We start from the raw sequence: 15,787 nt of genomic DNA on the forward strand, positions 1-15,787 counted from the left end.
AAGTATTGCGTAAGTTAAATTGAAAATTTGTATTCTGTTACTTAGACGATGTATTTATCTTTAGTAGAAATTTTGAAGAACATTTGGATCATTTAAAACAAGTATATCATAGACTAGGAGAAGCAGGATTAAAGTTACAACCCAAGAAATGCACTTTCTGACAAACTGAAGTATTTAGGGAACATCGTTAGCAAAGAAGGCATAGCTACAGATCCAGCCAAGCTGCAAATTGTTAAGGATTATCCTACTCTAACAAAAGTTTCTGAAGTTCGTTCTTTTTTAGGTTTTGTGGGTATTAACGCAGATATATCAAAGATTTCTGTAAAATTGCTGATCCCCTCACAAATTTAAGCAGAAAGAATATTTCTTTTCATTGGGATGCAAAATGCATTGAAGCATTTGAAACTTTGAAGCAAAAACTGCTGGAGCCTCCAATATTCTGGCCTATCCAAGATTTGATGGTACTATAACCGGGCTTTATGAGGTCTGTTGATGTTGGTCTGGGGAACTAACTCAGGTAGAGACTTGGTGAAAATACAAAGTTAATATTCCTTTTGCTTGAGTATGATATTTATTTGAGATCCTTCTTCTTCAACTTCCGAAACTTAACTCTGCTCTCAAAACACATTTCTTAACCCACATCACTTACATCCAACTTAACCATCCAATCATCATGTAGGAAACCATCACTTTCCTAGAACTCATCTCTATTGTTCTTCCATGATATATTAACCTTGCTTGTACTATTAATCTTAAGATGATGGGCGGTAGCTTCCTTTAAGAAACCATGCAAAACCACCTTATGAATGATATACAATTTTGTACTTGGAAAAGGATGAAAGTAACATTTGTTCTCTGGACGTCATCGGGGGATGGCCAAGATTGTGGTTGTTCATAATCACATAAAGAATTTCTTAATTACTGAAAGAATAACATAATTATGCCAGGTAAGTCATGAGAACCAAAGTTGACTGACCATCGTGATTATTACTCATCAATCATCAAGGTTGCAAACATAGGAAAACATATATATTTCTAAACCATGTTAATTAACTATACAAAATAATTAGTAATCATTATCCTAACCAATATATAAACAAAACAAAACAAAAGTAATAACAAACAGTTTCTTTGGCCTATGATAGTACTGATGCCTGTTATACAGGGCTAGGTTATATGTGACGTGTCATGTCAAAAGGAGACACTTTTGGGCAGGTTATCAATTTTGAGGTTTTTACATAATTATCTTAAATATCGAGATATTTTGCTCCACAACGCCGTTTTCCTCAATGAAATGGGATATTCCTAAGCGAAGATATTGAGTTCGTAAGTTATGGTATTATAAAATTGGAAATTGAGATATCGGCCTTTAAAAATATTGTTATTGTTGAGAGTAGGAATTACCTTGAAAAATGTCTCAAAGATGCCAGGTATATTCTGGTCTGAAACTATCAGACAATATTTTAAACATTAATAACATCACAAATTCGCAACAAACCCAAATTGTGAAAAAGAATTTGGCTATTTCTCCATTTACGATCCTGCCCAAAAGTGTCTCCTTTTGACATGACACGTCACATATATTGGCCCAGAAACAGGACGACAAATAAAGAGTTATTTCAGACGGTGGTCGAGCATTACATGATTCAGAGCACAATTATGCCACCACCGAGTTAGAGGCTTTAGTATAGTAGTAGTCGAAGGCGTGACGAAATATGCGCTATATCTTCATCATTCCGTCATGGTCACAGACCATTGCTCCATAAAATGGCTATTTTCGAATAAACCATCCGGGGGACGCCTAGCTCGATATGAGCCCTTAAACTTCAGTCTTACAATTTCGAAGTTGTGCATATTCGGGAACGTAACAATACTAATGCAGGAACAATAATTAAATTCTCAACGGGGCTGGATATTTGATTCTGATACGAAAACGATTTACTTGTCCCACAAAATCAACTTTAGTCAAATAATTCCTCAGATACACATTATTTGAAAACGGGTTAATTGCTTGTTTGCCGATATACAGAAACAATAGCTACCAATAAAATGTTTCAGTGCACAATTCTCCATACTAGTTTAGGAACAATAATTAAATTCTCAACGGGGCTGGATATTTGATTCTGATACGAAAACGACATACTTGTCTCACAAAATTAACTTAGTCAAATAAGTCGTCTGCTACATAGCCTACATTTGAAAACGGGTTAAGTTGCTTGTTTTTTCAGATTCCACAAATTTTTGCTATAACAAATTACAATACACTAGAAAGCGACGCGTTTCCTGCAGCATTTGATAACCTTCAAATAGCAATCTGTTTTTCATAGTAAAACTAATTTGCCGTGAATCTGAGATCCTTTAATTGCAGTAACAAAACATGCTCTTAAAAGCATAGTCAAGTTAGCTCAATCGATAAGGCGTTCGACTATGCTACGAGAGGTTGTGGGTTCGAGCCCTGGCAGTGGTTTAGTATGCTCTCGTGGGAAAATTGAGTTGGCTTGAAATTCCTCTGGACAAGGAACTTACTGCTAATTGTCTCATTGTATTACCCATATGAAACTGATCCTGGCTGCGAAGGTCAATTGTGGAATGTCTAGGGTGTGTCTTCCCTATTGGCATTCCATACTTTTTCTGGTGGTAGTTTTTCACACCTATTGCTAACCCGATCTAGTTTTTTGTTTTTTTTATTTTAGATTTCTTTTGCTTCTAGTGGCTACATAACATATATAGCTGGTCTCTCTCCCTTGATGATGTTGTGTCAACCTGTGCTGTTTTTAAATAGGCCCCTAAAATAATATTTCCCTGTATGAGAATTAAAAATCTTGCTTTGATAAAAAATAATATCACAATAGCGATGGATATTTAAAATCATGTTATCCTTGATTTATGACAATAAATTGCTTGATAACATTGAAAAATCAGGTGGTCTCCAGTTTTCGAACTGGGCCTAGCAGATCAGAAGTCAAATACCCTAACCACTAGGCCACAGGACTGCGGTAAATCACTGTGTGGAAGTATAGTTATTATATGAATGAATGCGTCGGCCGGAAAGAACAAAAGAATTGTAAACAAATTTTTGGCAAATGGGGATCGGAATAAGTATACAGGGTATCTCAGAATATGCTATGGGAAATTTGAAAGATAAAGATAAGTGCGAAAGTGATTCATAGCTATGGCTGTAGAAGTCTTCAAAAATTCTGGATATCAATATTATTTCCAATAATTTTGGCTATGAAATACCAGGTGAAATGAAACGAGAATGTTTGTTTATTATCAAACAATGATTGACTGTATAGGATTGGTGCCACCTTTTTCAAATATTAAACTTAATCTTCTTTATCAGTCGTTACCCCCGTGCCCGGGGTCCGTAAAAAATAAAGAAAAGAGACCTCAGGGACCCGTATAAAAGGGGCCCTGGCATAGTCACTTTACCCCCAGGCCCGTATGGCTCTTGGCGGCACTGAGTAGTCATTTTATATAGACCATAGTGTAACTAAACAATTTTTTGAAGAGAGTGAGAGAGAAAAACAGCCTGATGCCTTGAACCAAGGCTATTATTTCCATAGATATGGGGCGACGTTATTCTAAGCATCTTATGTTAACATCGTAAAGTTAATAGCACAGAACGTACATGCACAAGGGTGGTTTGTTGGCATGCTTGCATCATAGATTTAAAATCTATGCTTGAACTGACATCACTACCAAGTTGAACCAAAGAATACTGAACATAAAATTTTAATAGTAATTTGAATAATTGAATACATGAATACAAAACCCACACAAGTCCATGGGAAGTAATTTTGAAAGAAAAACCTATGTATCATTTTCATTCCTTCAGTTAGATTTATCTTTTGGTCAATATGGTAAGTTTTACGTGCAAATGAGTGGATTAACCTGTATTAGGTATGACGATTAGCATTTCAGGGACTTCGTGGGGTTCATTTTAAATTTTGGATTTGGGTGGTTTTTTGAATCATATACAAAGACAACAATGTTAGAATGAGATTACCACTAGTAAGATAATACAAAATAAAGCACGCAGGTATGTATAATGTTGATAAGCATTCTTCCATGTAATATAAACCACCACTTTCTTTTATTAAGCCCATTTTTTTTTCAAAAGTCACTCTCTAGCAATGAATGTGTTACAAGTGGACTTTTATACATACTGGATTTCAATTAATGTGTTACAAGACTCAAATCATGGAATTGGGTGGTTCTTTCATACATGCTATTTTTCACATGCTCAATAGAAACAGAGGATGAATTTGAGTTGTTCTTTCATATATATGACATGCCTATGTATAGCAACAATTTCCCATGGTTAACTCAATTTGGCCAAAGTATGGACTTGGGTGGGTTTTGTATTCATATATTCAATTGGAGAAACAATGACAATATTATTAAAATTACAGCTGTATTTTGCTGGAATCGAGAGGTAGCTGGCTGACTTTTGATTACAAATTGATTATTTCATTTACCTATATCTGTGATTAAATTTGGAAGTAGGTTGAGGTTGACTTGAAATAATGACACACAAAACAACTCTTGTTTATTGCAAAATAAATTTTATTTGCTCTTACGCAATGCAGTGACATTGAATTTTTATTTAGCGGTGTCACAGGGATTCTAATACAGCAGCTCTGGGAAACCTATTACATTAAAATAATTAGCTTATTATTTTCTAACATTGTATAAGCAACTACTTTATTAACCACAATTGAGTGAACATTAAAAATAAAATAACACAGGTAAAATAATTTTTAAAGAGAACAAATACAAAAGAGCAAATACCCGGTGATAGTTATATTTTATAAAGACTTGCAGGTTCACTACTACTTATTTCATGCAGCATTAATATAATAATTATAATATCAAATTGGTAAGAGAAGTTTGGAATTCTTAATCTGATATTTGTGACTTTACTGCTTGTCAAATATATTCTGCATTGGATATTAATGCAACAATTATGGCAATACCAAGTGTTTGGTTACTATTTTATTTCTAATTTCATTGTTTTAATGTTTAATAATAATAATAATAATAACAATAATAATAATAATAATAATAATAATAATAATAATAATAATAAACAATTATAACAGATTTGCATAATTATCTTTTTTAATTTTTGTAGTAAATCAATAAATTATCACAATATACACCCACATCTTGGTACTGCCATAAGAAAGTACATTACCTCTGTAGGTGTAGCTTATAGTTTTGATTTCAATATTATAATATGATTTATAATGACTACTATAATATACTTATACATATTGACTATTTAGGTAGGTGGCAAGTCATTTTGCATTTGAACAATTTCTTTGTGCAAGTGAGTGTGTGTTATGTATCAGAATTAATATCCCTTGTTTTATTAGAACTTCCAATGAAAATCATAAGTAATATCCCTCGTTTCATTCATAAATATGATCATTCTAGCAGTTACAATAATTTAGAAATGAATATTATTTTGCAAAATGAAAGACAAACAAAATAGGGAAAATGATTGCAGACATAAACGCCCTACAGGTCACAAATCACAAACGTCGGCCAACTTCTGCAGATTATTTCAATATTTTCATTTTAAAAAAATTCATCACCTTTTTGTGGAATACAAAAGAACAACAAATCTGCAGAAAACACCTGCATTTAGTGGAGCAAATATTCCACAAACAAACAAATCCAGTCAATGTTGACGGTTACCGAGGGCAACAATGTAATATAAAAAAGCAAAAATGTACACACACAATCCCTCTAGTAAGTAAGTATTGACAAATAGCTACAATATTAATTTATAATAAATTCATTTATAACATTTCAGACAGAAGATCTGCTGCACTAAATTCAATAATATTATTATAAAATCTGCTCTTTTTTGGTCGGTACAAAAAATTAAATTTACAACCCACGACATGCTAATATTTATTTTCTCTTAAAATATTTGTTGAACAAAAACAAAATTGTACACATTCAGAAATACATTAAACATTTGTCATAACTACAATGAAGAATGTATATTACTAATATCACTTTTTGCACTCAGCATTCTCACATCATAATAATTTACACTTTTGCATTTGTCCTATACTTTTTTTAAATAATATTTCCTATTATTTAGCTACAATATACATATTACCAAGTTATTAATGCAGCTGTGCAGACAACTATTTTAACCAGTTTAACTGGTATTCAAAACCTGATTAGTGAGAAATAAACCCTTTCACCAAAAGCATGATATGTACTAGTGCTTGTTTCACAAGCTTACTTAAACAATACAATTATTGATAAATATCAGCAAATTTTACTTTTTGTACTAAGTACCTCATCAAAAATCAGTGTTCTTATTACTGTTTTAAAGAAAAGGCTTAGCAATAACATACCTTGTGCAATATCTATAAATGTTATGTAACTGTTGACCTCTGTTGTTGACCTTTAAGCAGGTCCCCACTGCAATTGTCACCAACACAGGTTACACAATCACAATGCAAATATTGGCTATGTTCATGAACTTTGATCTCTGACACACAGATCAAATGTCCCCACATTAACCTATTGTATCAAAGGTCAAAGTTCATTTAATTCTACAATATTATAACACCCATGGCCTTTATTGTACAAATCAAATGTCCCCACAATGATTTGTCTAAAAAAGGTTCATATGGCAAATGATTATTTACTGGTGATAGTCAACATGTCCCCACTGAAACTTTCACCAAGAAATGCTCACTATTTTATCTTAACTCAAACTTTGACATTTTATGCAATCAATTCAAATGTCCCCACAATGAATTACAGCTCAAAATGTCAAAATTCAATATATACCCTGAATTTCTTCTTTTACAAAGAAGACAAAACACTAGGTCCCCACATAGTGTCTTGTGTTCTTTGCGAGTAAAAATCGGGATATTTTCAATAAAATAATTGTTGGCAAATTCTACATAAGAATATAAATGGGATGTGCTATACAATAGTTAATAGACTAATATCTAGCTATCATTAGTTTCTCATTGATATTGGTATATAAATACGTTTTATACTCCATTATATTATTATTGTTTATGATTGCGTAAGTATTTCAAGAAATCGGCATTATTTCTTGACATGGTTTTTCTTCAATATCTTTCTGTAGTGACATAATATCTGCCTTTTGTTGTAAAACAACAAAAGAATCAAATTTAGGTCCATCTTTGGTTGCATCTTAATCAATTTAATTACAACTTATTTAGTATTTTGTTACCCACATATTTAATCATTATATTTTTATCATTACTTCATCATTTATGATTTTGCATAGTTTTTGAAAATGCTTGCTTCGTGGTTATTTTTCTAAATTTAATATTGCGCTAGCTTGCAGGTTATACAAGGCCATTACAACTAGTTTTTCCAAACTATTTTTAACACTAAAACAATTTCTATTTTTTAGCCCTTATATTTATACCTCAATAATATTTTTGCATGTTTTGAAAAATCTAATATGCACTACAAGCATGTCCAAATTAAGCATAATTATCATATTACTAGTATCATCAGGCATTCCATAACTTTCATCATCTTGTATGATGATGTTGAGTCACTTGTCCTTGTTAGCAATTGTTAGTGTACCACATTATGTATTATGAGGCACTTCACCTAAATTTGTCAAATTTCAACTATTCTAGCAATTTTTTTCTTCCAACAATCATGTAATACCAAAATTATTAAGTACTAATTATTTCTTGACTTTCTTTCTCAACTGCAATATAATATGTTATTATATTTTAATAATAGATACTTTCTCAACTGCAAAAATTGAAAGATTTTTGTGTTTCTTGTTCATATCTGTTCTTGGAATTCCATCACTTTATCCACACTGTGGATTCTATATATTTCAGTTTGAGCAAATATATACAAATAATAGGCAAAAACAATATGTCTATGATACACATATGAGGACATGTTAAGCTTCTGTGGAAGAAATTAATAATGCACTATAACTGGTCTTGAGTGTAGTATTAATGTGTACAAAACTTTATATATAAACAAGGTCAAGATATGTATTATTTTACAGTAATTTCTAACGGCGCCATCCAGATTTTGGTGTTGATGATGTTGATGATTTGGTACTTGTCGTGGACCTTGCTGTCGTAGATCTTGGTGTAGTTGATGAGCTTGGTCTAGCAGACGATGCACGTGGGGTAGTTGAGGTGGTAGATCTAGGTGATTTTCTACCGGATGATACAGGTGTCTTAGTGACAGTGATGTGTTTTCTTGTTGGTCCGGTGATAGTACGCTCCTCTTCTGTTACGGTTCGTACTGTCACCTCACCACCTTTTCCTTTCCCGTGTTTAGTATCCCCATAATCAATTGTGGTGTGTTGTCCGGTGATTTTTGTTGAAACAGAGGCGCCGTTAGTATGTGTTGGAGATTTGGCACGGTCATGGCTGCGACCTGCATCGAGGTAGAAAGAAATGATGTAAAAGAAAATTAGGGGGAATGCTATTGATGGAAATAATATTATCATTTGATATATTCATATATATACAATGTTATAATCCAAGAAGATTTAAAACTACCCAGTGGAAAAGTGCTCAACCTATAAATAGGGAGCTAGATAGAAGTAAAATCCTGGAATCTTGGTGTTACTACATTACTGTTTTACGAAACAGATCTGTAAAACAATAATGTAGTAACACCAAGCTTCCAGGATTTTACTTCTATTATACAATGTTATATAATATTTTGTAGGTACATGTATATTGATAAGTATCTAGGTATTTTAAGACACACAGAAGTTTCTTCTTGCTACATAAACTCAAAAATTTTGAATCTTCTATTAATTGCTACATAAACTCATGTTTTGTGGCTAAGAACTCTGCTGTGTTTAGTTGTTATTCATGCAGCTTCATTCATATTGATTGATTACATGTAAAATTGGTTGTTTTGGGCCTAAATTAAGATTTTGAGTGAAAAAATGGGAGAGATGTGATAGGAAAAAATGCCAAAAAATGCAATTTATTTACAGATTTTGGAAATTTATAGAGTCATTTGCTACAACGAAATGCCTGACCGGTCTTGCATTAAATTCAAATGTCTGTGTCCTTGATGTTCTTTTTTTTTCTCTAGTGAACGAAGCCTACATGTATTTACAGGTATGTTGTTTGTCATCCATGTATTTATTGACAGTTGCATGCATCGAATGTTCAATTGGCCTTGGCAGATGCATTGGAAATCAGATAAACATTTATCAGTCATGAGGAAAAGGCAAAAACAAATCAAACTAAATTGAATTAACATCCATTCATGTTCTATTTAAAGTCATGAGCTTCTAGCTGCAGATGGTTAATTTAGATTTTTGTTGAATACATCACTTAAAAAATCATTTAAACATACGTTTTTGTATGTTTTGTACTGGCAAGCAAGGATACACAGATATGGATGGCGTCATAATTGTGGTCTTTGGAATGCACATTTACCTGTTCAATCACCTTTGTATGAAGTTTGTAAAATACTTTTTTCTATCTATGTCACATCAGCTATTAGAATCTACATTTGGGAGTCACTTCAAACATCTCATGCACATTTGAATGAACCTGTTTAACAAGTAGCTTCTAATCTGACAATGATGCAAATTTGACAACTTTAAAGCATAATACTAGCATGTTCACGAATTGACAAGTGTTACCAGAATTATTCAGATCCAGCTGTAATTATTTCAAGGTATCACTACTGCCTCCCAAGTCAAAATACACCATCTCTAGTTAAGTAGCATACACATTGGTTTGCTTCAAGTTTGGTAGTGATATTAATGCTTTTTTGCTGTTGCCCTGCATCTGTGTCGACAAACTGTCCTTGTAAGCTCTGTGCAATTAACTTTACATGCGCAATTGGATACAGCATCTAGCGAAATATACACATGCGTCACTACCAAACTTGAAGTGAAGCAAAGAATGGCAGACCCTATGTTTTGACTTGGGAGGCCTTGTGTTTTTAAATATGTTTGCTTCAAAATATTTTTGAATCTGTTTATAGCACTATACTTGAAATAATGTGCTATAATTGCGTATGGAACGTAATAAAATGGGCGTTTACGCATTAATTTTCCTGTGATGCGCGCCATACATTCGTACATGCTTTGCCTTGGATGTAAAACCTTCAAATATTTGGGTGAAAAAATGACATTTTCTCTTTAAATTGCATTATTTTTGCGATTAAAAGAATAGAAATTACAGAATAGAAATAAAGGTTGCAGCCTCAATTATCTTTTACACCTAAATAATGTATCTTCAGCAGTAAAAACATTTAAATAATATTAAAGGGTATTACCACTTATATAACATAGCTGTAAATAACATATAGCAGATACTTTTCTTAAAGAGGTTGCAATTTTCCTTATACCTTGATGCTTACACCTGCCTATCTATCCACAATCACTCTCCTGTGATGTGATTATGGATAATAAGCACCAAGACAAGCATACACACCAAGGCGTAACAAATAGCAACCTCTCAACTGTGTGTTTGGCAGACAGGTGTTTTTAAAGGTTTGCTCCCAAAATAAATAGTGTGTGACTTCACACCAGAGCGAGATCTGCATCAAAACGCATCAATAATAGCCAAATAAAAAGTGTCTACGCTGCACTTAGATCTGCATCCAGAAAATGATTGCTAATTTAATTTATTTTTTCTCGATAATGAATTCAAAACAATAATTTTATCAACAGCAATAGAAAATTTATTTGTAGTATTTTGGAATATTTTAATGTTTGTCTTCTGCAATGTTGATAAAAAATTAGATTTGTTACTGATGAAGGAATGTAATTTGGCAAAATTATTATCTGTTGTAATACAAAGACATATTTTTATGGATATTAAAGTTGACTCATTGATAGCAATTTCCAATTTCAAGTAATACATGTTATTGGAGCAGATTTGACCTTGACAGAAAAAGAAAACAAAAACCCAATGTTGAAATGAATTTTTATGCAATCTAATAAACTCTTTAGATTTGATTTGCTTCCATGCCAAACCATACAATAATTAAATAAATACAAGTGTACATTAACAAAGAAAATATAATACGGAATGTATGATGTAGCTAACCTAAGGCCAGATATTTTATTCTGTCATTGCACAAGTTCTTTATTATTGATCAGAACCAAATTAGCAGGAATGGGAGGCTTTTTGATACTTCATGTATTACTATATAGAAATATTAGAATAGATCCTCTATTCCAGTTCAAACTTTTGTTTGCTAAAAATAAAGAAAATATCCAAATACAAGCCAAAAGTTGATTATCCCCAATTTGATCTTAAGAAGAAGCTAAAACAACTTAAAATTGCAAATTGACAGCTGAACTAATCTGTATTGAAGACTTTAAGCATAATATGATGTCCCCCATTGGATTGATCAAACCAGATGCAATCTATTCATTCGAACATACTTCAAAAATCTTTCATCAAGGCTGGCATAATATCGTGCTGGCAATGTCAGCCCTTCGGTTGAGAACTTTAACGCAATAGACAAGTACAATAAAGTTTTAAGCACAACTCCAATTTGTTTATTTTTAGTCAATTTTCTAACTCTTCTGATATATTTACATTTTATTTTATAAGCACTTTTTGATTATTATTGTTCTGTTACTCTGCGATTTGTCATTATTCAAATCAAATTCTGGCTGAATTTTCATTCCATATTCATGAAGTCCCTATTATTTTGCTATCATATGAAAGCACAAATATTTTAAAAGCAGGACTGCAATGACAGTTTATTGGTAACTTTAATTATATAATTTATTTTAAAATTTAAAATGACTGTTTGAATTAATTAGTATGCACAAGTATTCCTTTAGAGTAATAATATTGTGAAGATTTCAGATGTTATATACATTGAAATTTGACAGGCTCATATTCTTGACTTTCATGCATGAATATACATAACAATCAAAATGGCTGCTTAACATTTATAGATCCAGTTATATGGCCAATAAATATTTGTTAACATTTTATTAAATGTAACACAGAGCACTTCAAACATTACTCACTCAAGTTACTTACTGAAATAAAGATGTCAAAATGCATGCTAGCAGGCATCTCAACATTTTACTTGGTTAATGTAACATTGTAATAAATATAAATATATATATATATATACTGATTTAAACAATGAATTTCTTATTAGAAAAAACCAACACCATTATAGGATAAGTAGGATAATGACCAATTTGGTATCATTGATAAACAAATCTCTACTTCTAGGGGAAATATATGAAATAAAATATTATGTTGATTTATTATTAGATGAAGAGAATAACAGGTTTGTTTTAGCAGTGTTGTTAGGTTGTACTCATATTTTTATCACTTAGTTACCGCCCAAAGGATCCATACACCTCCTATGGGAGATATGACCTTAATCTTCCACACAGGGAGTGTGAATTTCAAATGGGGTTACCTGAATGAGTGATTAAGGTCATGTCTTCCACAGGGGGTATGAATTTCAACTGGAATAGCACAAATTATGGCATGAACACTTTGAACTAAATCGTGAATGAGGAAATCACCCGATATCATGAAGAGAATTTGCAAATTATATAAGAAAAAAATCTTCAAATTCACAGTGATAAAAATATGATTTAGAATCACAAAATCAAAACAAAATATTTAGATACAGGCAACTTAAGCAAGGCAGAAAACAGAAAGAAAGCAAAACCCTCGCCCACCAAAAAGCGGTTAAAATTCCCAAGTTTCACGTTGACGTTGAAGCTCTTCAATCTCTTTTTGAAGAGAAATGAGATCTAGGTTGAAAGAAAAAGGGTAAAGAAAGTGCACAGCTATATAAACCAGTTAACAAATATAAATAGAGAAAAACAAAGGATTCATTAAAGCATAATAAATTTCCAATGTTACGGAAATTTGAAAAAGACAAGGAAATTGAAAAAGACAAGATGTTTTAGCAGAAACTTGTTAGCGCTAGTAAGCATACATGCAACAGAATTGGCAAAATTATCAAAATCCAACTGAACTGTTTGTGCCACAAGTCATGCTTGCAAATGCACCCAAGAACGATCACTTTTCCATTATGGCACAAACAGATCATCAGTGAGATTTCACAAGTTTAGTACCAGTTTGAATAAATAAGTTGGGTCAGAGGTCATTATGTGATTGTCCTATATGTTCCAAGGAATTAGTTAAACCAATAATAATATAATCCTTTACATAGGTGCAAATTAATTAATCTCATCCAAATATTTCATGGATGGTGGAAGGTCCTGTGAATTAGTATTCAAACCATTATTGAGCCCTGGTGACATTTTGGTGCAGATTTGGTATATATATTTTGTTGTTCTGCATCTTACCAAAATATTCAGAATAAGGTTGATAATGCTCCAATCCTGGGTATTCTGTTTGGTCTCCTTGGGCAGAGGAGGTTTGTTCTCCATATTTATAGGATGACGAGGTATAGGATGAAGTGGGTTTATTTTCCCGAGGGGCTGGGGAGGTGCGTCCTGTATACTTGTAGGAGGAGGAAGTGCGACTCTCATGTGGGGATGGGGAACGACGGCTTGTACGTTCTCCATACTTATAAGATGAGGTATAATCATCACGAGGGCCTGGGGAAGTGCGTCCAGTACGATCTGTGGACCTGGATCTATAAGATGATGGTTTGTCTTCCGCAGGACTGGGAGAAGTACGTCCAGTACGTCTATAGGATGAGTAATCACTGCGACCCGTACTGTATTTACTCTGCGTGTCAGTTGTTCCTGACATGTACTTGCTCACTTCATCATTCGTGCTATAAGTGTATTTACTTGGTTCATCACGCACACTGGACTTGTATTTGCTTGGTTCATCACGTGTGCTATACGTGTATTTGCTTGGTTCATCACGTGTGCTGTATGTGTTTTTACTTGGTTCATCACGTGTGCTATACGTGTATTTACTTGGTTCATCACGTGTGCTATACGTGTATTTGCTTGGTTCATCACGTGAACTGGATGTGTATTTGCTTGGTTCATCACGTGAACTGGATGTGTATTTACTTGGTTCATCACGTGAACTGGATGTGTATTTACTTGGTTCATCACGTGAACTGGATGTGTATTTGGTCTGTACATCACGTGAACTTGATGTATATTTGCTTTGTTCATCAGGTTCACTGGAAGTATGACTAGTACTTCTATAAGCTGGTACATATTTGTCAAGGCTTGGGTATTTAGATTCCTCATTGCGAGATTCAGGTGAAGTACGGGTGTTTGATGTGTACTCATCAGTAGACTGTGTGGGATGATCACTATAGCGATATGATGAAGTAAAGCCACCTTGTGTAGAGGATGTACGTGTACTAGAATACTGGGCACGTGTACTGGAACTAGAATAACCTGTATGTGTATCTTTGGATGAAGAGTAATCAGGTAAGGATTGGTGTCCGGTTGTGCCATTGGCACTTGATTTATTATCACGGCTTGTATAATTTGTGGATTTGGAGTAATCAGGACGGGAATATTGTGATTGGGCATGATCCAAGGAGGAGAAAGCAGAACTATATGGCTTGATATCTACAAAGAGAGAGAAATGAAAAATACATGCAAGACTAATAAGCTACTGCAACAAATTGACTAAAATCACTGTAAATCATGCTGTGTTACACATGCTGCAAATAAAATAGGCAATATTATGATTACTAGTACAAACTGCTGTACTAAACTAACACTGTACTATAACTACCGAATGAGGCACTGTTATATAATACCTCCGTCACAAGGCTGACATTTTAATTAACCACATAATAACACTGCTGATTATGTTAATGTCAACATTGTGCGGTGATATTTAAGAACATTGCTCAGAACTAAATGCAGACAAGAATGTTCTACATGTTAACATAAAAACTAAATATGGCAAAAATAGCTGAATGAAGATTAATTGAACAAAGAAAACAACATTATTGTCCAGGAAAACTGAGCAGCAGTAAACTACAGGCAAAATGTAAACAATACAGAAAAGATAATAAACCATATGGACCGACAAAGACTGCCAACCTATCAGTATGAAAGGTGAGATGCAAGTCTGATGGTATTGATCATATCTTATAAATTTTGCCTAAATATAGTTTCAATTCAAAGTTTTCTAACTTTATATCATGAAAACATGTAATTTCCATATTAACTCCTAGCAATAATTGTGAATTATTAAAAGTAGTCAAACTATATGCTAATAGAAGCAGTATGCGTTTTAACACATGGCAGTGAATCAGAGGCTTTATTAATGAGAACAGGGAAAACAATTTTAACTAAGAAACTGGACAGATTTAAGAAAAAAAAAAGTTCATGCAATTGCAGATCATTTTAGTTAAGAAATAAGATTACTAAAGATTAACTGGATATAAAAGGACTATATATCGTTTGGTTAGGTTTTGGAGTATAAATATCCCAAGTTCATGCAAGTTAATATACCGTATATTGTTTTTCCAAATTTAAATTAAATTTTGATCAGTTTTGACCAGTATCAATCTTTTACCGTAAAAATATGAATGGTTACCTGAACATGAAAATTCAACACTAAATTGGAGACAAATCTGTGGAAAGTTATTGTTTTTGCAAATCAGGATTAAAGGAAGACATGTGATCAGAGTAAAGAATGGGGAAATATAATATGGAGTAAAAGTGATTGACTGTTTTATCTTTTCTGCTATCTATCTTGGTAAAGTGTTAGCAACTTAAAAAACAACAACACATAAAACAAATGAACATTTCACAAAAGTCATGCAAACAAAAACTTAATACAAAGACTACAAAATATAATGATAATCA

At 32.8% G+C, this 15,787-nt stretch overlaps 1 protein-coding gene across 1 annotated transcript in view; it reads right to left on the reverse strand.

Annotated features, from left to right (window-relative positions):
• Positions 1-5,591: 5,591 nt before the first annotated feature.
• Positions 5,592-15,787, reverse strand: part of LOC140166139 (uncharacterized) — a 223,096-nt gene continuing 212,900 nt past the window's right edge. Inside the window, 2 exon segments of the mRNA XM_072189524.1 lie at positions 5,592-8,430; positions 13,334-14,533. Of these exon segments, the coding sequence (XP_072045625.1) occupies positions 8,057-8,430; positions 13,334-14,533 (1,574 nt within the window). The 3' untranslated portion in view covers positions 5,592-8,056.

This window comes from Amphiura filiformis, chromosome 12, assembly GCF_039555335.1.
Source record: "Amphiura filiformis chromosome 12, Afil_fr2py, whole genome shotgun sequence".
Taxonomy (NCBI): Eukaryota; Metazoa; Echinodermata; class Ophiuroidea; order Amphilepidida; family Amphiuridae; genus Amphiura; species Amphiura filiformis.